This window comes from Callospermophilus lateralis, chromosome 13, assembly GCF_048772815.1.
Source record: "Callospermophilus lateralis isolate mCalLat2 chromosome 13, mCalLat2.hap1, whole genome shotgun sequence".
Classification (NCBI taxonomy): Eukaryota; Metazoa; Chordata; class Mammalia; order Rodentia; family Sciuridae; genus Callospermophilus; species Callospermophilus lateralis.
The window spans coordinates 28,107,593-28,129,881 of NC_135317.1; the positions used below are offsets into that span (position 1 = coordinate 28,107,593).

A 22,289-nucleotide genomic window follows, 5' to 3' on the forward strand; every position below is an offset into this window, starting at 1 on the left:
GCCTAGGGAGTATATTGAAGTAAGGAAGCAGATATTTCTTATTTTGGAAAAGAGCAACTCAATGGCCTTTTGAGGATGATACTCCTCTGTCAATTAGGATTTCAATGGGGCCAACAATCTTTGCAAGTGACTCTTTGCTTTAGATCCTCTGCTTCAGGTGAATTATGCTGTGATTTATGAGAACCCTGGTGTGCAGAGAGTTAAAACATTTCCAAGTCCCCCGATCTCTGTCCTCTACATCCCTGGTCCAGGGTGGGGCTAAGGGTCTTGACCTTGTCACTCTTCCTGAGGACAAGAGGAGAGGAACAGATGAATCCAACTGTGAATGCAGTGTCCCAGAAAAAAAGAGACAAAAATGCTTTTGAGCACACTGACCTATCCCAATCTTTCGTTAGTCATCTGCAATGCCTGCTGACAGTTGACAGCAAAGGAAAATTGGGAAATTGGCTTTGCTGTTAAATGTATAAGAAAAAGGTAACCAAGTTGCTTAATTTTCTGTCCAGTTTTTTAAGATGGTAATTAGGAGAACTAACACCAGCCAGGCTTGAGTGAATGCAAACAAGACCCCTATAGGCAGCACAGTGTATTAGTGTAAAAATATGCCGAGACAACATAACTTGTCAGAGAGGATTATTTCTACTTAGTGAATCTGCAGGAGCCCCTTTGCTCTACTATCCAGCATTTGACTAGGGAAGAGAGTGGAGAGAGAGAGAGAGAGGGAGAGAGAGAGGGAGAGAGAGAGAAAGAGAGAGAGAGGGCGCATTAGTGAACAGCGACTGTGGCATTGATGTTTGAGCGTACTTCTGAACTGGCTTTTGTTGAGACTATCTGTGTAGAAAGCATGCGCTGTCCCAAATCCGCTGTTACTATGAGAAATGAAGAGCTGCTTTTAAGGTATGTTGTTGTGTTCTTTGTTTAATGTGTGCTTTTCTAGTTTCTAGAGCTGGCTGAGACAATAATCATGCCCTGAATCAAGTAGCTTCCTTATCTTAGAAGAGAAGAGGAGAAAAAAAGAATCTAAAGAGAGAGAGAGAGGGGAAGGAAATTGAGACTAAGAGATTGGGAGAGAGCAAGCCAGAGAAAGGAAAAGCACTGCTGTGAGCGAGTTCTATTTGTACTAGTTACCTTTTGAAAACAGATCATGTATTTGCTCGCTGCTATGTGTGAGTGGCCAGTGGATCATTTTAAGGGCTCCGTATCTGGCTCTTGGTTCGTCTTTTCCTTTGCAATGTCTAAGGCTCTTTCATTATTATGCACTCTGCATGGAATAATCACCGAAAAAGGAGCTGAGGAGACTCCATATTAGACTTGCGTTCCAAATACCGCTCTAATCTGGACTTAGCCTACCTAAATAGTCCTCCTGTGTTACCAGGTTTGGATCACTTTATCCTGTATGCCAAATGTGTACCTGTTTGGAGACCTCTGTTCATGCATGGCGTCCTAGGTCCCCATGTATAGAAAGCAAATATTTGTTTCTTGCATCGGTGTTGGGGTTCTCTCACATACCAAAAAGGAGGCACCACTGACATTTTGGGAAGCAGAGAGAGAATTATGATAGAATTGGCATCCTGCTTTGAAAAATGTAGTCTTTTGTTTATTTGCTAGCAGACATTGTAGCACTGAATACATCTTTGGGTCTGACAATGGGACCGGCTGAACAATGGAGCTGTCAAACTAGCTTAATGCATGTCTGGGGATTTTTTTTTTCTTTCTTTCTCAACACCCTTTTTATCTCCTATAATCTTGTTTGTATAGACTATCAGAATGAAGAGTTTTTAGAAATGCTTGTTTGTGGTTTTGTGCTTTTAAAAATTGAGTATCTGCCGTTCACAGAGATGTTTGCATTTTGCAGTTACGTTGGCTGGATTAAGTTAGAGATTTATTGCTTACCTCTCTGTTAACTACAGAAAGAAAACTTATTGATTGAGAATTCTTGTAATACCATTATCAGTCTGGCAAATACCTTATGATCAGACCTGCTTCTACAGTGTTTAATGCTCAGGGTTTTAAAATTTGCCCATTTGGTGGACTTATGGAATGTATCAAGAAAGAGAAGTTAGGAGGAATATTTTTAATGCTAAAGGAAATTATAATTTCTCGTCCCTACCTTCCCTTTTGGCATCCATGTAGATAAACCATTTAGAAAGTCAAGGACAACTGAGAACTTTTACCCTTTAAATTTTGGTCACAAACTATTATTGTATAGCCTATTAAGTTGTTAAGTTAAAGGTCTCTGTGGAATATATTGATTTTTGATTTATGCTTATGTCCTCATAAAATGCATTTCTATGCAGCTCAAACATTTCTCATGTCTTCAAATATCTTTCATTTTATAAGATAAGCATTGATTTCTAAGGTGAATCAGTGACACTGTAGACAGAGAACAGGGAAAATTTTGTTTCAAACTTCTCAAATATTGAAATCATCTTTATTTTCACATTAGTGATAAAAGAATTGACCCTAGAATAGTAAATGATAACTGATTTACATGAAGAATATATATTTATCTAATGTTTTAGTATTTTGTTTAATTACCTGTTGTGGCAGAGCAACATATCAAAATACATTACTACATTCCTAGAGAAAGATTAAGGACCTAATTTTCAAAGAAAGAAACAGAAGGGAAATTGTTTTAAAGCGCAAAGTTTAAAAAAATTTAGTTACAAATATTTCCTGCTATATTTTGGTTCAAATTAGTGATGTTCCCACTAAATGAGGAACAAGGTGAACTACTTATAAAAACACAGTTATGAAGAACTAGCTATTTTTTTTAGAGTTGGGCATATGGATTTCAATTTTTTAAAACTTAAGTTTGAAATGTTATGAAATATTGAATGCAGAATTATTTAAAAAAATATTGCCAACTAAATAGAATTGCTATCTCATCTCACATAGAGATTTTCTGTTGATAATATTTTCCAAGCCTAGGCATATATATATATGGAGCGTGATAATATTTTAAAGTTATTCATTGGGAATAGAATGCATTTTTAAAGCATACTGATGTTCTCTTGCTTCCAATGGGATCCGAACTGCTCCTTCCCTCGGGTATACCAAGAATTGTTTTGGGGATGAGCTCATAAAAGGTAATACGTGAAGCTTCATATCTGAGAGATGCCAACTGTTACGAGCACACTCAGGTTTTTAACCTAAAACAAAGGTTGTGTGTGTGTGTGTGTGTGTGTGTGTGTGTGTGTGTGGTTTAGAAGAAAATAGTCTTAGTGCTCCCTAGCTTCTTGTCCGGAGCTCATTTAAATAAAGAAATAACTTGAAAATCTCCATGTTGGATTTTTTTAAAAACTAAATTATCAGTTATTTAACTCTGATCTCTTCACTTTAATTCCTGAGTGGTCATAGTGAGGTTGAGAAACAAGGGCAATCTCTTCCCACTCTGTTTGCTCTCTAGTTGCTTGATTCATCACCAGTCTCCAGAATTTGGAGACACCCTGCCTTCCAACACATAGATGTCTTTTTCTTTAACCTGATGGGGAAGGTATGAGATTGCCAGGAACAGGCAAACTTGCCTGCATCTATTTTTATAACAGTAGTAAGATAACGTAATATGTATCCTGCTACTGGCCTCAATTCCCCTGGATAGTGACCTAAACAAATGTAGAAATAAAATTTAATTCTAAGCCCAGACCTGCAGAAAAGGAGAAGCATAAGATTCAAACTGGGAAAATGGTTTCTTTCAATAGAAAGTAATGATTACACCCTAAGCCCCTTTACACAGGAGCCTTGGGAATATTCACAAGCTGTGTATAGCAGACCACATACTGAGATCTATAACCTACGTGCTTTTAAATTCTTTTATTTGTTAAAATGAAGCATCACCGTTTTTATTTTTTAAAATATGGGTAAATACAATTGCAAAATATCCTTTGGGGTCTGAAAAAAAACAGAGGCGAGTGGTTGATTAATATTCATATCTAGAACTTTAGCAAGTACAGATTGTGCTTGAATACCTACAAAGTCATTCAAAGAGTGAATCAATACTAATTATTGTAATCAGGGGGGTTAATTAGGTGAAAATGTGCCTGATGGAAAGTTCATTGCTCACAGCCCTGGAAACACCCAGGATGATGAAAAGAAAGGGAAAATGCAAAAGGAAAATGTGCTATTGGGAAGCATGGCTCAGCATTTAAGGTGTCAGGATTTGTAAATGAAAAACAACTTGATTTTGTGTAATTGCAGTCGTGAGGAAATTGGAAATATCCAACTTAGTTTTTCATAGAGATATTTGTGTAAAAGTTATTAAAGAATGCAGTTGATTTAGTGCCATCTGCTCCGGAGCATTTATCCATACTTCTTTAAACAAGTGCAAGTCCATACAGTGGCAATAATCCTTTCTCGAATCATCTTTATCAGCCTTCACTGAATTTCTCTCTACATTTTGGTAATTCCTCGGGGATTTGTTGGGGGATGGGGTGTTCTTATTTCATAAAACTATTGATTGCTTCTCTAATTGTTTTTAGATTTGGGAGTTTTTCTGAACTAACAGTGACTTTTATTCTGTAGGAAAAAGGAAACAGTGGTTTGGAGTGGATTAAAATTCATGGCATTTTATTTAGCTGACATTGAGAAGAGGGTGTCAGAGAAAGGGAGGCACATGTGAGGTGTCCTGTTGCAGTGAATAGAAATGAGCTGGAACATGTTTCACATCACATGGTGCCAACCTACAGAGATGGGGCTCAGATGTGCGCGCACACGCGTGTGTGTGTGTATGTGTGTGTGTGTGCACGTGCGTGCACGCGAGCATGAGTTTTGAACCTCCACTCAACCCAGAGATGCTGCTGGTCAACATGATTTGGGATGAGGTGCACCTAGTTCCTTCTGCCTCTTGGAAAGTCACTAGAAATGATCAGGTATAGGTGTGCATATCTTCCTCATAGCTTTGTTGTTGTTGTTGTTCTGTGCGACCAATTCTGGCACATTTTCTTGTATATCAACGCCAACAGGAAATGGCATCCGGGAAGAGAGGGTGACACCAAATCAAATTCATACATATTACGAGGGCAGCTTGAGCTCCTGCTACTTGAGCCCACTGCAGGTTGACCTGCCCGTGATTGGCTACACAGGACCCTGATGACTCACAGGAGTTCATGAAGCAGCAGGGCCGGTATGCCCTCTGCAAAAAGAAATAAAAACTAGGATTTTTCCTGCAGAATTATTCAATTCAACAAAATTTGCTGTCATGGCAAAGAAGAGCTTGTATAATGCTAATACACCTCTGATACTCCTGGCTTTTTTCATCCCTGTCTTGAGTAAACTCACAGCTGCAATTAGTAGAAACTCTGTTGAAACTTAAGGCAGAGCAGCGGCTGGCCTCTAGCAGGTGTGTGAAGTCTCTAGCAAGGACATGATGGTCCATATATGCAGAAGTCAGTCTGCGCTTTTTGTTCCCCTGGAAAGCTGTCCACCCCGGTCATAACAAGGACCACACATCCTGTTTATCACACCTAGCTTTTTGAATGTGTTGGTCTGGGACACCAGCTGTTTTTCGGGGTCTGTGATTTGGCTTACCTGCTCATTCAAAGATGCTTTAGGAATCCTCTCTGAGTGAGCAAGAATGGTATGGACTTCCTTGAAGTAGTGGTTGGGATTCATGTTGACCTTCTTTCTGAAAACTGACTTGAGAAAAAGCAATGGAGACCTCATTCCAAGCCCCAGAATGCTCTGGGCCTGCTCTCCCAAAACTGTCACTTCTGGGTTGGCCTGTGGACCTTAGATCAGTGAAAACCTTAGGGCTACAAGAACCACAGGATGAGGGCTTGCTTCTTGCTTTCCCTCTGCCTTCTCAATTGCCAGTTCTAGGTTCCAGCAAAGACTGGGGTATGGGGTGTTATGATAGAAGTAAGAACTAGAATTGAAAGTTATTAACAATATGCTTTGTGCCTGACATTCCCCTAACTGGTTACTTTGTCTCGGGTAATATGATTCTCACAGCTATTCAAGAGTTAGTGGTAGTTGTGACGTCTCAACTTAAAGGTGAAACACTAAGACCAGGACAGATGAAGTCATGGGCCCATAGATACAGCTCATAGTGTAAGGGACTATAACTCAGGGCTCAGCCATATTCCTGCCCTGGCCAATGGGAAGCATAACAATTTGACATTTGCCAAGACTTCCTCTGGGGCAGTAGTTCTACTGTAGAGACTGATGGGATATACCTCCTAGTTTTTTTGTTTTTTTTTTTTTTTTACCCATGAAATAGTTGTACAATTCAGCAAGGACTCCTCACCTAGGATCTGAGGTCAAAATCCTGTTCATGTTTTATGATTTCAGCCACTTAGCTCTTCCTGAATTATAGTCCCTTTAACCTTGTCTACCTTCCAGGGCCAGTTTTAGGAAAAGTGTAGGAGGTAGGACTAAAGAAGTGGAGAATAATGAGAAAGAAGAAGGAATTAAGGGAATAAGGAAAACAATTTTTGAAAGCAGCAATTTTTGCTTCTGGGTTCTAAAACACCCCCTCCGTACCCTCATTTGTTTACCTTAGAGTTCACAAGGTCTTTGAATTAAAGCATTCTGTGCCTCATTCCTCTTGGGCTTTAATCTGTAGAATGGGAACAGATATGCAAAGGAGTAATAGAGAATTTTAGAGCATCATGAAGTTAAAATGTGAATTTTTATGTATAAGTGGGCAAATATGTCATACTGCAAAGGTAACCAAGAAAAAAATTATTTAGAATTATATGTAGATAAATATGTATATAAAGATGTAGCACTAAGAATTAAATCCAGTGCCTCACATGCGCTAGGCAAGTGCTCTACCACTGAGTCACAACCCCAGCCCATGAATTGATCTTTGTTTTTAAAATAAAGTAAAATTAAATCCTAAGCTTAGTTACCTTTCTTTCCGATTTCCCAAGGTCATCCACATCTCTTCTCTAACCTTACATTATTCCTATGACATAGAGCAGAGGTAACTATTAACATTAATAGAGAATTGAGAAACTAAAAATTAAGTCACATTCAACCATAGAGATGAGATATAGTACATCCCAGTCTTCTTGGGGAGATAGCTCTACTAATTTTTCCTGAAGATTTTTGGGAAGTTCTTTTAAGAGAAAGAAAAAAAAAATCCCCCCCTAATGGACTTACTGGGAATTAGCATCAAAAGCAAATTTAAATAAAAAGTCATTTGGGATTTTCAAAAACCTCTTTCATAGGCTAAAAATGGTTCAAGATTTGAACCATATTATAGGGAAAAAATAAATTTCCTGTGCTCAAAACCTTGATGTATTTCAACCTACATGTCACTTTAATAGCTTGGTTATATAATTGCTGTAGTAATAATTAGGCTAACACATTGTACTTCTTATCTGAGGATCATGGTAGGCTTTGATTTGTCAGCCATTCATCCCTCCTAGGAAGCAATGGCCACGCATAAGACAAAGGTCGAACTGATGAATCAGAAAATTAAATGACTTGTCCCTAGTGTCCATCAAACTCTCTGACAGAATAAAATGCCGAATCCAACAGGTTTGGTTCTTAAATCTCATAATCTTTTCACTCAGTCTGAAAGTAGCATTTGTCCTAAAGAGTCTGATCTGCATGCAACAGATCAGATATCTTCTGATCTTAGTAGCCAGAAGCTCTTTGCTAGGGATCATTTATCATTGTGAGTCAAGTGATTCATGTGCTGGCTTTTACAGACACCCAAGCTTTTGCTGTTTTAATCCTCACTCTACTTCAAGATGTATTTGTTCAGAGCAAATGGGGGAGATGCAAGCAAATGGAGGCTGATTCCTTCTTAAGTTGAGATTTTGCTTCTTGCCCAGATCTGTCTCACCCCACCCCACCCCCCAAAAAAGCTTACCACATTCATCTCTTTTTCTTTCTCTCCCACCTGTTGCTGTGTTCTCTGGGCTCCAATGTTACCACCACAACTGTGTCCTCCCAGCTGTTGCTCCTCAGCTGTTGTATTTTGTCAAGCAGTAATTTCTCCTTTTTTTTTTAAAATTTAATAACACGTGACGGTAAGATAAGAACGTCTGGCTGACTGAGGAAAACATGTGGTGGGGGCGGGGGTGTTGAAGGGCAGATTGTGAGGGAATTAGAAACCTCCTTCTGATAAGTATGAACTTTGTTCCTCCAGCCAGGCTGGCACCAGAAAAGGGCACCTGGTTTAGTTGGACAAATCTCGGCATCTTCAAGAGGGCACTGGACATTCCTTCAAAGTTTGTTTATTTTTTTCCCCTGAGTGCCTTCCACGTGCAAATCACTGTGCTGGACAGAGAAGTCTTTATCAAGTCCCCACCCTGTCCCCAGACTTCTTCCCAATTTTCCCCCTGCTATTTACTCCATCTCCCCCCCCCCCACCCCTCCCTGGTAATGTCTGGAAAGGAATCCCACCGCCCACTGCAGAGACAGCTGTTCCCAGTTCAGAATCAGCCTTGGTCAAGGCGAGTGCAACTTGCTCGCTCTCTCTCTCTCTGCAGATAGGCAATCTAAGGCTCCTCTCTTCCCTTTGGTAGTCACCCACCTCCTCAGACCCACAGCTCCAGAGGAAAGCTTCAGATGTTGTCTGGCTCCCATTTGAAAGAGAAGGGGGGAAAGGAGAAAGGAAGAGAAAGCAAGACAAGTGGTGTGATGGAGAGAGGGGGAAAAGGAAAGGGGAGGTTGGGGAGAGAAGTGATGAGGTGGCCGGGCTGTGGGTCCGAGAGATCCAGAGTATTAACATTTCCTCCCCTTGGATTGGAAGCTCCTGAGAGCTCTAGTCGGGGAGCTCATTTTCCAGTGCCAACAAGGTACGTATGCAAAGAACTGTCTCCGGTTAGAGTGCCTCCTCAGGAGGAAGATGAATTCACCACGCAGTCTTTGGGCTCTATTAAAAACAGATTTCAGAAAAACACAAGATTGCAAACTAGTAAAAGCTGCTCTCAAAGGACAGCAACTGCTTAATATTCCCTTAAAATGTAAAATGGTAGTTTAATAACTATTTTATCTGTACAGGCATTTAATTTTACTCATCCAGTTGTAAGAATGTGATCAAAAAACTCAAAATGGTGGTGGGGGGGGGGGAAACCAGTGTTGGTTTTAAGCTTATGATTGGTGATATTAATATTTGTTTTTAGGTAATATCTTTCTGGAGGAACTAGAATAACAATTTACGATGTATCACTTAATGCTTTTTTTTCTTTTACATAAAGCATATGTAAAAAAATTAAACCAAGCCATTATTTATTTTTGTAAGTTGCTAATGAAATTGGAGTCAGCCAAGAACAAACACATGGCTACAAAGCCAGATACTCTCTCAGGTAGTTAAAATTCATGTGGATTTCAAATTTATTGCCTGGAAATGATGGGAAATCCCATTATAGGGCCTGTATTTCTTGTTCCAAATGATTCTCAGCACACTGGGCTTGTTTTTCTGTTTTGTTTTTGTTTCTTTAAAAAAAAAAAAAAAACTGAAACAGCAATGTTAATAAATTTTGAATTCAAAAGTGTGATGGGGAAAGATGTTTGGGATTCTGGTTTGCAATAAGTAGCCAGGAGTGAGGGGCAGAAAGAAACCCTTTACTTGAGGTGCCTTTTTTCAACTAACTGAACAGCTGCTAGTGCATCTTTGTTCTGTGGTTGTATTGCTGATAGTTACTCATTTTAAAAAAGACTGCCATGGGGAAAGTTATGTACAGGAATTATTTTGAAAAATAGAAATTTGTCATATATAGGGTCATCTGCAGAAGAAAATGAACTTGTTTCATTATAAACTTTAACCAGCATATATTAGCCACCAGTCTCTGGAGTATAAACTGTAAACATGTTGAAAGATCTACAATTGGTGGACTGTATTCTAGTTGGCTGATCGGGGTGGCAGGAAAAGGATTCTTCCAATTCAGGCCATGTGTACTCATTGTACAAATGCATTTATTAGCACTCTGTTGCTACCGAGCGTTGTTTTTTTAATGCTAGTGATAATTCAGTGCTCAAACAATGGACATTGGACAAAACTCAGTATGAGATGAGGGCCGAGGAGGGAAGTGGGGAGTTGAAGCAGCACAGAGTACTGGCTTGCCTTGGAAGGCCTCGTATAAAATGAGGTCATTCAGAAACTTTCCCTTGAAGTGCTTCCAATTCTTGAATTGCCTTTTGTTTGGGAAATGAATAGCAAGTTGATTAAAAAAAAAAAAAAAAAAGGAGACAATTAGGGAGGTAGGGGGATGGGTCTAGAGAAGAGCTTAAGGTTTTTCTACAATGGAGCTAACACTATGGGGAAACTTCATTGTTCCTGGTCCCTAGTGATGTCAGCACATGGTGGTATCACCAATGGGTTCATGTCCGCAAGAGGGGCTCTCTGATGGCCTCCCCTTGCCTTTCACTGCTGTCGATAAGATCCTCTGCTGTAAAACAGCTTCATTGAACCCCAGTGTTCCACTGAGGCCCCAAGGAGCTATGTGCCATATAACTCCAACTGCCCAAACATGATACCTGATGGCTCATTTCTGCATGAAAATTTTAAAAGGGGCCCTATTGAATTTTTTTTTTTTTTTTAGATTTTTCCCCCCTTCTGCCAGAGGAGTGAAATGAGAAATTTAAGCTTTTCATCAGGTGACGTTTGAGTGTTTTTTGTTTTCATTTTAAGCACAAGAGCTTTGAATTTCTTATTTTTTAAAACATCTAGTGCTGTGATCATAGAAACTTGGATATTAGAAATGAAAGCCACACATGGAAGGCTGTCGTGAATGACCAATGGGACTGGGGGGGCGGGCAGTGTGTGTGAGCATTTTGTTTCTTTCTGGCACCTACATCAAGCGCCTATGCAATCACTACATTATTTATGTATTTGGCAGACCGAGTGTTTATTCAAACTCAGCCACACTCCATAAGCTTTCCTTGGTTCACCACACTACATCTCATGTAGCCTGAGTTTTCTTTTATATTTGACCTTGGTTTTGCTTCTAACTTTAAATGGTGAAAGCAAATGTGCTTTGGAAACTATGTTGCACTGTAGTTGTTAAATAAGGCAATAACCTATGCACTTGTAATTCTCTCTCTATGACCTACTTACATACTACTTCACCCTCCTTATAGTATGATTAAAAGCTGCTTTGAATCCACTATTGCCTCAAGGGATTTGAGGCTAGAATTTAACAAACTACTGAGAAGGCTTAAGTCAGGAAGAGGGCCTCCCTACAGCTTTTTCTAACTAATTCACATGCAATTAAAAATAAAATAAATATTTTAGAAGTATACATGTTAATGAAGCATTTTCTACCTTATAGAATGTAGATATGTATGAAACTTCATCCCATCGTTGACATGAAGATATTTTTCTTTTTTGATTAACAGAGTTGTTTTGCTTGTTTGGAGGCATGTTCTGTTGTCTCCTAAATTGGTTATATAGTCTGTTTATATACATAAGGGATTTATATAATAACACGGAAAACTAAAAACTGTCAAGGTTAGTCTTCATTTATGTAATCAATTATTTAGATAATTAAAAGACCAACAAGAATTGTAGAATTTCAAAGGTACTGGCAATAGCTGAAGTGGGGAGTAAATGTAGCTTAGGATTCAGGAAAGTTTGGGTATATTTGGATATAAGAATTCATTTTATTGCAACTGTTTCTCAACTGTATGCAAACCTACACCTGTATCCTCAGGAAAGGCCATATTAGAAAATGGTAAGTCTAGCTCTACATTTCAACTACCTTCTAATTAGGTCAAAAGTCCGATATATAATTCAGCTGGAGAAGGAAATCAAGTCAATTAAGTATGAGTGGAGTTAACTGTATATTATAGGGTTGTTACTCCATATTGCTCAATGCACTAAACCTGGATTTAAAATTGTGGATTTAAAGTTGATGTGTAAATATCTATTTTCTTTCATAGTCTCTAAAGATAAATCTCATCACATAAGAAAGTGGTGAGAAAAAATGAAAACAAACTTTTCTCCTTATAGTGTTTGATACATTTAACTACTTGTGACTTAGCTGGGTCACGGTAGCCAGAGGGTTAACTAAGACTTGATTTGTGAGAAGCCCAGTTCCTGAGCACCACATTCTGATTTTCTTTAGAATAAAAACAACATGGAGTAGAAATCAGATTTTCAAATAAAACTCTGTGTGTGTGTGTGTGTGTGTGTGTGTGTGTGTATATATATACATGCATGCATATATGTGTATGTATGTGTATATTGCAAGCATATGTGTGTACACACTTAAATAAATGTACATATACATTACCCTCAAAATTTAAACCCTGTCATTACAAAACAAAATGAAAAGTGATGATTACCCTAAGAGGCAAACTATAAACTTTTGGTATGCCATTTATGATGTTGATTTAGAATGTGAATTATGCCATGTAATTTTACATAGTTGGCACTGCACTGAAAAGTTTGGTTTAATAAACAACACAACAAAGAGAGTGCTAAATTAGAATGTCACCTTGTAAACTAATCTTTCAAATTCTTTCACAAATAACTTGGAAAAATTTAACTCGCCTGCTTCTTTGAAAGTCTTGCCACTTTCCTTGATTCCTATTAGGAAATCAGTCACAAGCTTAAATGTGGCCATTACATTATAGACCAAACACATGAAGTTATTATTATTTTTGTTTTGTTTTCAATCATTGTGTTAAATACTAGGAATCGGTAGTTTGGTGATTTATCAATATTTTTAAAGTGTGATTTATTACTGTTATTTCCAGTCCATATTTTAGTGTTTTCAAGTTGATACAAAAGACAGTAAGTACAGTTGTGCAAAGACTGAGCTGTCACCTTAAAGCACTGAGTTAAGCCCTTAAATGTAACTTGGGCCGTATTTATCTGATACTTTGCCTAAATAAGGTTTCAGGGATTGTTGTCAGTTCACACACTGGCAAGCATGCACTGAGACAAACCCTCTTGGTGATTCTGTCTCCTGTGGATTCGGTTTGGGAGCATGGTTCTGGACTGGAAGGGAATCGGGCTTTGGCACTTAGCACCAGCACTAAACCTCTCCTACAAGTGGCCACTGCGGCCTCGTGCCAGGGCAATGAGGAATTGAGTGCAGCAGGGCAGGGCCAGATCGGTGCACGAGTTTGCATTTCGGTTTGCGTGGGGACCCCTAGCAAGCGTGGCAACGCTGAAAGCGCGCCGGCTGCGCCCGGGCAGTGGCCACCCGCCTGGGTCGCTCCTGGGGCGGGGCGGGCCCGCAGGGGTTAAGCGGCGGCGCGGCGGGCGCCCGGGGAGCTCCGCCCCGCCCGCCGCACCTGGCGCTCGGCAGCCGGCTGCCTCGGCACTGGATTTCGGAGGGGATTGGCGGAGAGCGCCAGGGAGAGAATGTGACAAGTGCGGGCTCGGCGGCCGCCGGGGGAGGCCGCGCGCACCTGTCCCTGCCCGTCTCGCGCCGCCCGCGGCCGCTCGGACGCGCGCAGAGCCGCCCCCCGCCACCGCCGCCAGCGCCCGAGAACATGACTTCTGCCTTCAAGCTGGATTTTCTCCCGGACATGATGGTCGAGGGCCGCCTGCTCGTCCCGGACAGAATGTGAGTGTGGCCGGCGGCCCGCAGGGCCGAGTGTCCGCGCGCCCGAGCGGCCGTCGTCGGCTCAGCTGGCGGGCCCCGGGGGCGCGGGGGGACGGGCGGCGCTCGCAGCTGCCGGGCGCGTGGTGGCCGTTCGGGAATCGGCCGCCCCCTGGGTTTTCCGAGGCCGGCGCTGGACGCGGGCAGCAGGGAGCGCGTCCGGACGTGCTACGCCCAGCCACTGGGCACTGGCGATCCGGACGCGGGGACCCGGAGGGGTGAGCGGGGCGAGAGGGGCGCGGGTGTCTGAGGGTCCAAGCGGCCTGAGCGAAAGCTGGGCGGGGCGCGGCGTCCAGCAGACCGGCCAGCGGAGCACGGGGTCCGGGCGGGGTGGGCGCGTGCTGGTGTGCACGCTCGTGTCATTTGAGCTGTGGAGCTGATGGAGCGCTCGCGGCCCGTTTAAAGATCCCTCCTTACCAAATTATCCATCCATCAGACTTTCCATTTGCAAAAATTCCTTCCCTAAGGTGGGAGAAAAGAAGAGGAACACAGAAGAAAAAAAGGGGGGGGTGATAATTATAAAGCATTAAAGTAGCCAGGTGTACTCTATTGTAGAAATTATAGGTAATTTTTACGTAATCATGATGGTTTGTCTGATATGCAGTCTGTAATTTAATAATGTGATTCTGGTTGTTTTACATGTCGTCAAACTAGGGTAGAGCGGTTATTGGAAGAACTGGAGAGCTGGGATTCCGGGAGGAAAGGAAACTATGTCTAATTTTTATCAGTCTTGTTAGTCTTGATAGGGAAGTTTCTCTGATGAGCTCAGGGATGTCAAGTCAATAGGATCTACTTGTATTTCAGGCTTGTTATGTAAAGAAAATCTAAAGAAATAGGAAAAGAACTGCTGGATTGAATCAGAAAGGTCTGGAGTATATAAAATTCCCTCTTAAGGGGTGAGAAATTTGATAGTGGATGTAGGCTAAAAGATATTTAGTGAAGAAAAGTACTGCTGTCGAGTAGCAGTACGTACAAAACGTTTCCGATTCTCCCACTGTTAAGACTTAACATCCGCACACTTTCTGGCACCTTATGGTCTTCTTCGGAATGTTCCGGCCATTTTCCTGGCAACTAACTTTTCCCTGTGATGCTAGATGCTTTTTCTAGTATGTCAGGTGTTATGAGTTGAGATTCTTAGGCAACTCTGCAGTAGCCAATTATTTAAGTCCTTCCTAAAATTAAAAAAAAGAAAGTGGGAAGGATGATAGAATTCATTAAATGTGAATTGTCCTTTCTGTCAATATGAAGAATATTAAACTTGCTGAAATAGGTGGTCTCAACTGAGATAATCGGAAAACATAAAACATTTAATTTCCTTTTGGTGCTTTTTCTGTGAGATATTAATCCTGATTAGTAACATTTCCATGATGTAAGAGATCTCTGTCTTCTGCATTTAATGCATGCTTGCAGGTGAGCTAGTTTGGAAGTTTTATGTGTGTCCTGTGTTAGAGTAGACTGCAACCAAGGAATTAGATTGATTATGATTTTGAATTTATAGTCACCTGCTACTTAAGTGACCATCATATATCTAGCTAATGAATGCTCTGTGAAGTTAAAGTATTAATGGCCTCTGAAAGATGTAGTCTCTTGTCAATTAAATTATGAATTATGAAAATTTAATTTGTCCTTTTCATTTAGTAGATGAATATGGCTTGTTCTAACTCCTTAGTCTGAATAGAGACTTTGTATCTTAGCCACAGAGGACTTTCCTATACAAATCCTAATATGATTTCTACTCCATTTCTCTTCCAAATGTTCGTTATTTCCAAATGATAGCCTTTGGAATGGAACCAGATTGTTTTCAGTGTTTGTCAACTATTGCTTAATTGAACTAAAAAAAAAAAATTGTAAATGAGAGCTTTATTATTTGTTTCCAAGATAACTATTGTGTGTCTCCTATGGCCCTGAGAACACTGTCTCATGTTTTTCAAAATAGCTTGTAATTAACTCATATTGAAGGCTATATTTGGGGATAGAGGTATGTGGGTGGGAACATGATTTGGAAATGCACGAAACCCACCTAGGCAGTGTATTTTATTGCCATACTCATACAGTTGAGAAGATGGCCGTGTGGATTTATTGTTTGGGGAACTGGTTGTCATATATGGTATATTGTTGCTTGGACTAAATTGCAGTCTGCTAGATATTGGCCTGTTCCTAAAAGAAACTTAAATAAAGCATGGGGGCTTTTTGGGGTTGATTTTCAAAAGCAGGAGAACATATTTTCAGTGATGTTTTTCCCACAAGAATATATTAGATAAGTTTGCAAGATGTAATATGTTTGAGTCCTCAAGGCAGATGAACAAATAGCTTTTGAGATGAATTATTATGCTTGATGGCCCCACGAGCCATTCAGTGTTTAAAGAGCCCACATCATTTAAGGCTCTGCAGTGGCATAGAATTGCATGTGCTTTAAAATTTGGGGGTTTTACACATTCAGCATTTAAAGCGTAAATGGAAATGAACACGTTAAATAATCTTGACTATTGTTTTTGTTCTTTCTGTTATTATAAAATACTGTTTACAACAAACCATCATGAAAATGGTACTGATTTTTTAAAAAATTGTTTCAAACTGGGGCAGTTAGTTTTGAATTAGGAGTAGGGGTAGTATTCCCTCCTTTGTTTCAACTTTTTAGTGATTATATATACATCTAGATTTTGAGTGCTTTTGAATTTTTAAACAACTGAGAAATTAGGTCCATATAAAGAGAAATTACAGGTGAAAAAAATTAATGCAGCTTCCTAAGTATTAAATACTGAAGATACTGAGAAAATGAAATTGTTAATGTTTTTTCATGTCCAGTAAGTATCCTTTTGAAACTGAGAAAAACCAAGCTGATTGTAAATTCATCTACTTGGTGAATTGGCTTTTTGGTTGTAAGTCTTCCCAAGTTAGGGTAACTGGCAAAATATTTATCAGTATATAATTAAACTGAAAGGTGGTCCTAAGGAAATCATTGTTAAAATTGAAAAGAACTTTAGAAACTATCTTATCAGCACTCATTTTATAGATTAAGGGGCAATGTGACCAGACCCACCAAAATGAGAACACGTGAGCTGTTAGTTGAATACCTAATTTGTGCCAGAGTGCTTTATTTGCATTGTCTGTGATCTTCATGGTAATCTAAAGGGTGAATATTATCCCCATTTTACAGATGATGTTTAAAGAACTTGCACGTACTACCATAGGCAGTAAATGGCAAAGCTGTGGGGTTTTTTTCCCCAAGTGTGTGTGTGTGTGTGTGTGTGTGTGTGTGAGGGGTGAGGTGTGGTGAATGTATGTCCATATGCTGATGGAGAGGGAGGAAAGAACTGTAATTAAAAAGTATGTCAGATTTTTTAATCAGAAGACCAAAATTGTACCACATGCTTGAGCATTGTAAGAAATAAGCATATATCACCTGTTCAGGTTGACATGTGAAGTGTCATATTATTCAATTCAAATTTATTTATTCCATATGTCCATTAACTAATGAGAATATATTTTAATTACACAGGTTTTTTGTTTGTTTGTTTTACTAGCAAGACGAAGATTGACAGCAGTGGGGTCTTCTTCCCCCAACCCCGTATGGCATTTAAAGTTTATTTGGAAAATGCAGTTACAAATAATAAAATCCTGAGATAACTGACATTTATTGCCTGATTCCATGATGGTCATGAAAGGAAATTAAAATGAGAAAACTCTAAAAGAAGAGCTGTACATATGGTTCTTCAAGGGGATTTTTAAAAATACTTTTTCGGGTGGGATTTCTCAGTTAACAGTGCATATTTTAGTATCAGTTGCTTTCTGAGAGCAAAAATTCATCCCACATTGGCTTTTTAGAATGTGAATGTTATCTTTGATCTGGGCAGAGGTATAATTTTAATTGTGAAGTCTTGCTATTTAATTGTAATGTGCTGGATTGGGATTACTTTGGCATCTGTTGATGAGATGCAATGAACTGGGGAACCAAGAACCTTGAAAGACAAGATAAAAAGGAGATGGGGTTTTCAGATATGAACCTAGTAATTAAGATTTCATAGAATTGTTTAGAATGTTGTCTACTTCAGTATTTTTCTTCTCCCCCAACAGCTATAATAACACTATATTTGGCCTCTGAAGTTGTTTGCTTTTTTTTTTTTCATAAATCCCCCAACTTTTCATTCTTCTTTACCCCCTTGTTTCTTAAACACTATTACACTTCTCATAAAAAAATAAAAAGGTGATGCTTTTTGGCACACAAAATAACCTGGTGCACTTGAGTGTATACAGCCAGCACATGGTATGATCCCAGCTATTGTGCAAAAATTCAAGGTAGTGTTCATTGTTAAGTTATATGTGTAGACTCAGGTGACCAATATCCTAATGGCAATCTGATGTCATTGTCGAAAATTAAAAACAAAAAAACAAAACAAAACAAAAAAAAAACCTCACAAATGTTAAGCAATACTATCAGCATCCCTTATTTGCATTTAAATGGAACATGTTATACTTTCAACATGTTTCAAGCAGCTAAATTAATAAGTCATCACTGAACTTCACCCAAATTTAGAAAGTCATTATCTCCAGTTTAGGTTATTGCTTATTGGAAGGCTTTGCTTCTTCAGGGGAGGGTCACATTTTTGGTTCTCATTCATGGATTAGGTCATCACAGAGGGTGAGGTGTTTCTCTGTGTGATATATGTTTTTAGAGAACTGCAGATGGGAGGGTTTAGAAGCCACTAACGATTTCCGGTTCATTAGCGCCTCCAAGTTCTCATGCCATCCTGTCTGCACCATCCAGGAGGTTCCAAAGTAACACGGTGTGCTACTTGTGTAGCAGTGCAGAAAATGTATTTTTATTTTTTCCTTAAGAACATGCTCTTGCTAGACCTAGGAGAAATGGAGCTGCGCGTGTTCTTGGAAAAAAACCTATGTGGGAAACAAAAACTAATTAGAGCAGTAAATGTGATGCTCTCAGGTAATTGTAAAATAATTATTCCCCTTTAGCATCATCACTGTTTAATTGTGCCATCCAATATCCTCCTGCTCGGAATCCAGATGTGCAGGGATAGACACCTCCTCCTCCTCCTGGGAATGTCTTTTTCATTTAGTGTGAGCCTCAGACTCTTCCTGAAGGGCTTCTAAAAGAAAGGAGGGGGGACTTTTAGGGAGGTTTTGAACAGCTTCACTCTCCCTGCTTGTTCTAAATCATGACAGAAAGTGATTACTTCGACTATTTTTATAGAAATACAATTCCAGTTCTCTGGTTGACATGCCTCGCGTGAGCACGTTGGAAATTTACACTCTGGCGGTGCCAGCGCAGAGTTTTATGAACGGTCTCTTTTATGAACTGTAGATTGTATATTGCGTTCACATAGTGAGAGTGATGTTGTAGAATCAGCTGATAATTTAAAATGTAATGCTAATAAATATGTAATCATATGGCTTTCACAGTGATCTATGAGTACAAATTCAGGTTTTGGTTAAATTTTAATTACTCTGTTTGAATGAATGCCTCACAACCAACTTACCAACAAATTATTAGACCCATTTTTTTCCCCTAAAGATTTATATAAATTAACTTTCGATTATCTTGAGACTGAAGCATTCTGGTTTATTCTGTATTTTTCTACCAGGCTGATGTGGCCTTAAGTTCAGATTTCAAATAAATCTATTCTGAGGAGATTTTTTTGGGGGGTGGGGTGGGGATAGTACCAGGGATTGAACTGAAGGATACTCAACCACTGAGCCACATCCCCAGCCCCTCCTTTTTTTTTTTTTTTTTTGTATTTCCTTTAGAGACAGGGTCTCACTGAGTTGCTTAGGGCCTCGCTTTTGCTGAGGCTGGCTTTGAACTCGAGATCCTCCTGCCTCTGCCTCCTAAACTACTGGGATTACAGGTGTGTACCGTGGCGCCTGGCCCAAAGAGATTTTCTAATCATCTTTTAGGTCAGCAGCAGGGTAAGAGTGAGCCATCCAGATGACCAGTTGACCAGGATTCCTTTTGTAGCAGTAGTGTTTTAAATATGGGATATATGTGTCTGTTGTAACTATGGGATATGTGTAAAGGCTCAATGATTAAAGCAATTTCAGAGGTTTGTCTTCTCAGTGATGCTGTGTGTGGCTCTTTCTGTTGTGACCCTGGGCATCAAATTCCCCCAGCCCAGTAGCTGCTTTATCTGACACTTGGAGGTTCCAGTAGGACTGAAGACTTCCTGCTTCCAAGAGGAAGGTGGTGACTTTGCACCCAGAAGACAATTAACCTCAGCTCATTTGACATCTTTGATGAAACTTTTGGACAATTAAAAAAAAAATTTCTGTAGGATCATATGGTACACTCCTAAGTACTTCAGCTTATATGCCAAGTCCAGAATTCTGTGGCTTTTTTTTTTTTTTAATGCTGAAAAGTTTGATTTTCATGCTATTTCTGAAGAAAGTTCATAGCTTGACTTAGGCTCTTTAAATTTTAAGGTGATGTTTTATATCCTTGTCTCAGTCTCCCTCTGTAGCAGAAGAGCTACTCCTTATGTATCTGACACAAAGAGAATCAGTTGCTTCTTTTGGGCTAAAGGAGCAAAATGTTTTGTTATTGACCTGGCGGTGCTTGGTAGGCCTAAATGTGTGTATGTATATGTAAATAGAATTTTACAAGAGTCCATCTTATTGGACATAATTTTTTTACTTCCTTAAGATATCTTCCATTTAATGATCTTTAGTTATGAAAGTTATGAAATTGTTGTACAGCATAACATGTATTTGCAAATTATTTTATTATGTATGATTGTCACTGAGGAATTTAAGGTTCAGAAAGGTTTTACATTTTGACCAATCGTATGTTGCAGATTACTCATATTGTTAGAAAAAGGATTGGGTTTTCTATTTTATTCCCCAGAATCTCAGATTATTTTAAAGGTTTTTAAAAAAAAAGTTCTCTCTGATAATCCTGCCATATCATGTTGGGTAAAAAGTCGTGACCCTTCCTGGTTCTGTGGCTTAGTCTGTCCTTGCTGCAAAATCCAGGTACCTTGGGGTCCTCCTCTTTCTCAGTTGCAGTTGAGATGTTGCTACTCTCAAGATCTTCTAGATTTGGAGTAGGAGGGTAGAAAGACTCATCACAGAAAAGTCTGGCCAGTAGCCCCTAAACAGATACTTTCTTCTTGTGCAGTTACATCTGATACAGACCAGACCAACTTCCTTCCCTTGCACTTTTTGGCTACTGCTATTGTTTTATATGACACACATCATCAAACCGTCCCTAATGCTGTCACAAGGAGTCCTTGAAATGTTGATGATTGTAATGGGAGTCCAGCATGGAAAGTGAACATTTAAAAAAGTGACCATGATCAGAGGTCGATGAGCCTACAAGGGAGTAAGAATTGAGTTGTCATAAACCACCTGGGACACACACAGACCTTCATACCCAGTTGTCTTTTTGGAACCCAGAGGGAGACACTGGGTGTCAGGCAAGTGAAACAAGTGTGGGCTGAGATCTGACATTGCACTCTGTCCTTGAAAAATTTTAGGGGAATTACAGAAGAGAAAGTTGCCATATAAAGCACAAGGAGGAGAAGTGCCTATTAGGGGACGCCTGTGGATTTATTTAGTGTGCTTATTTGTTTTGCTCTTTACTCCTGATTCTTCGTACCCCAGCTTAGATTCAGTGGGGACACAGAATAGCACAGCTTTTTTCTAATGCCTCTCATGTTTTCCAAATTTATGGCTTTTATTCTGGTCTTCTCTGAAACCTGCGTTGTTAGCTCTTTCCTGAACAGTTTCCTACATTTCAGGAGAAGGGCTCCCCCTCCCCTCACAGTGCTTGACGTCATCATGCTCAGGGTTGGAGCCTGGAGAGGAAAGCAGGGGCCAGGCACCTCTGTCTTCACCGCACTGAATTCTACAGGAGCAGCTGCGTGTTGCTGTGCCCAGAACTGTATTTTGACTTCCTGCATTATAGAAGGGGTGTTGAGTTTTCGGGTTGAGCATAAGGGTAGCATATTTCAGAATGATTAACTTTATGGATGTCATTGTCTTGGCCAGCTATATTTGACTATGCTGCAGCTGTGTTTGCATTCTCAAAATTGTCACCAGGAGGCCCCCATCTGAAATTATTCACTCCAGTCCGTGCTGGTAACATCTTTCCTCATGACGTCCATTGTCCACCCAACCATCTTTTCTTGTGTCAGGATTCAGAGATAACACATGAGTCCTTTGAGAAGTCTGGCTGCTGTTGAGCGCGGCAGGCATCTTTCTCTCAGAGTGGCTTCTTAATGTTGTTAAGTCTGTCCTTGTCCTGAATCATAATGCTACCTCTCAGGATTCTTCTTTCTTTTCACAACAAGCTGGTACTTCCCTGAGTCCTTGTTCCTCCTTCTGTTTTCTGTTTAGATGTCAAAAGTTGGTCCCAGTATCTGCTAATGGGTGGTGTTTCTTCCTGGTCTGTATCACAAGAGCACTTTGAATGCATTTTTACTGACTTCCAAGTGTCTTGGAGGCTCTTGATGCAAAGGCTGTGTTGGAGAGGAGAGTTAAAAGGCAAATCACTTTTTCCCCCCTTGATTGACACTTGCCATACAATTTACTTTGCTCTCAGGAAGAATTTAGGAGACATTTTTTTTTTTTTAATACGAAAAACATTGCAATTCACTGGCCATGAGTGGGATTTAATTTTTAGGTAGAAATGCCTTCCTCTTGGATCGGTTCTGACTGTCAGGTACTTGTCCTGCACGCAGTAGAATCCTAAGAGACCTGACTTTGCTCTAGAGTCCCTCCAAGCAGCAGGGTAGAGGGCCATTCTTCATGGCAAGACGCCCTTTGCCA

General features: G+C 39.9%; 1 protein-coding gene and 1 long non-coding RNA gene across 9 annotated transcripts in view; one reads left to right on the forward strand and one right to left on the reverse strand.

Annotated features, from left to right (window-relative positions):
* Positions 1-22,289, forward strand: part of Celf2 (CUGBP Elav-like family member 2) — a 502,138-nt gene that overhangs the window by 188,818 nt on the left and 291,031 nt on the right. For 3 of the 8 annotated variants that reach the window (XM_076832238.1, XM_076832236.1, XM_076832239.1), the window contains exon 1: positions 788-894. The exons of 2 other annotated variants lie outside the window; for them this stretch is intronic. In XM_076832238.1, the coding sequence (XP_076688353.1) occupies positions 788-894 (107 nt within the window). Of the gene's footprint in view, positions 1-787; positions 895-13,152; positions 13,473-22,289 lie in introns of those variants that run through there. 3 more of the 8 variants (XM_076832241.1, XM_076832243.1, XM_076832244.1) reach the window with 3 other exon arrangements.
* On the reverse strand, positions 6,510-7,900 carry LOC143412182 (uncharacterized). Its single transcript, XR_013092937.1, has 3 exons — positions 7,820-7,900; positions 6,849-6,904; positions 6,510-6,553 (listed from the first exon to the last, which is right to left on the reverse strand). It is a non-coding gene; the product is annotated as an uncharacterized LOC143412182 (long non-coding RNA).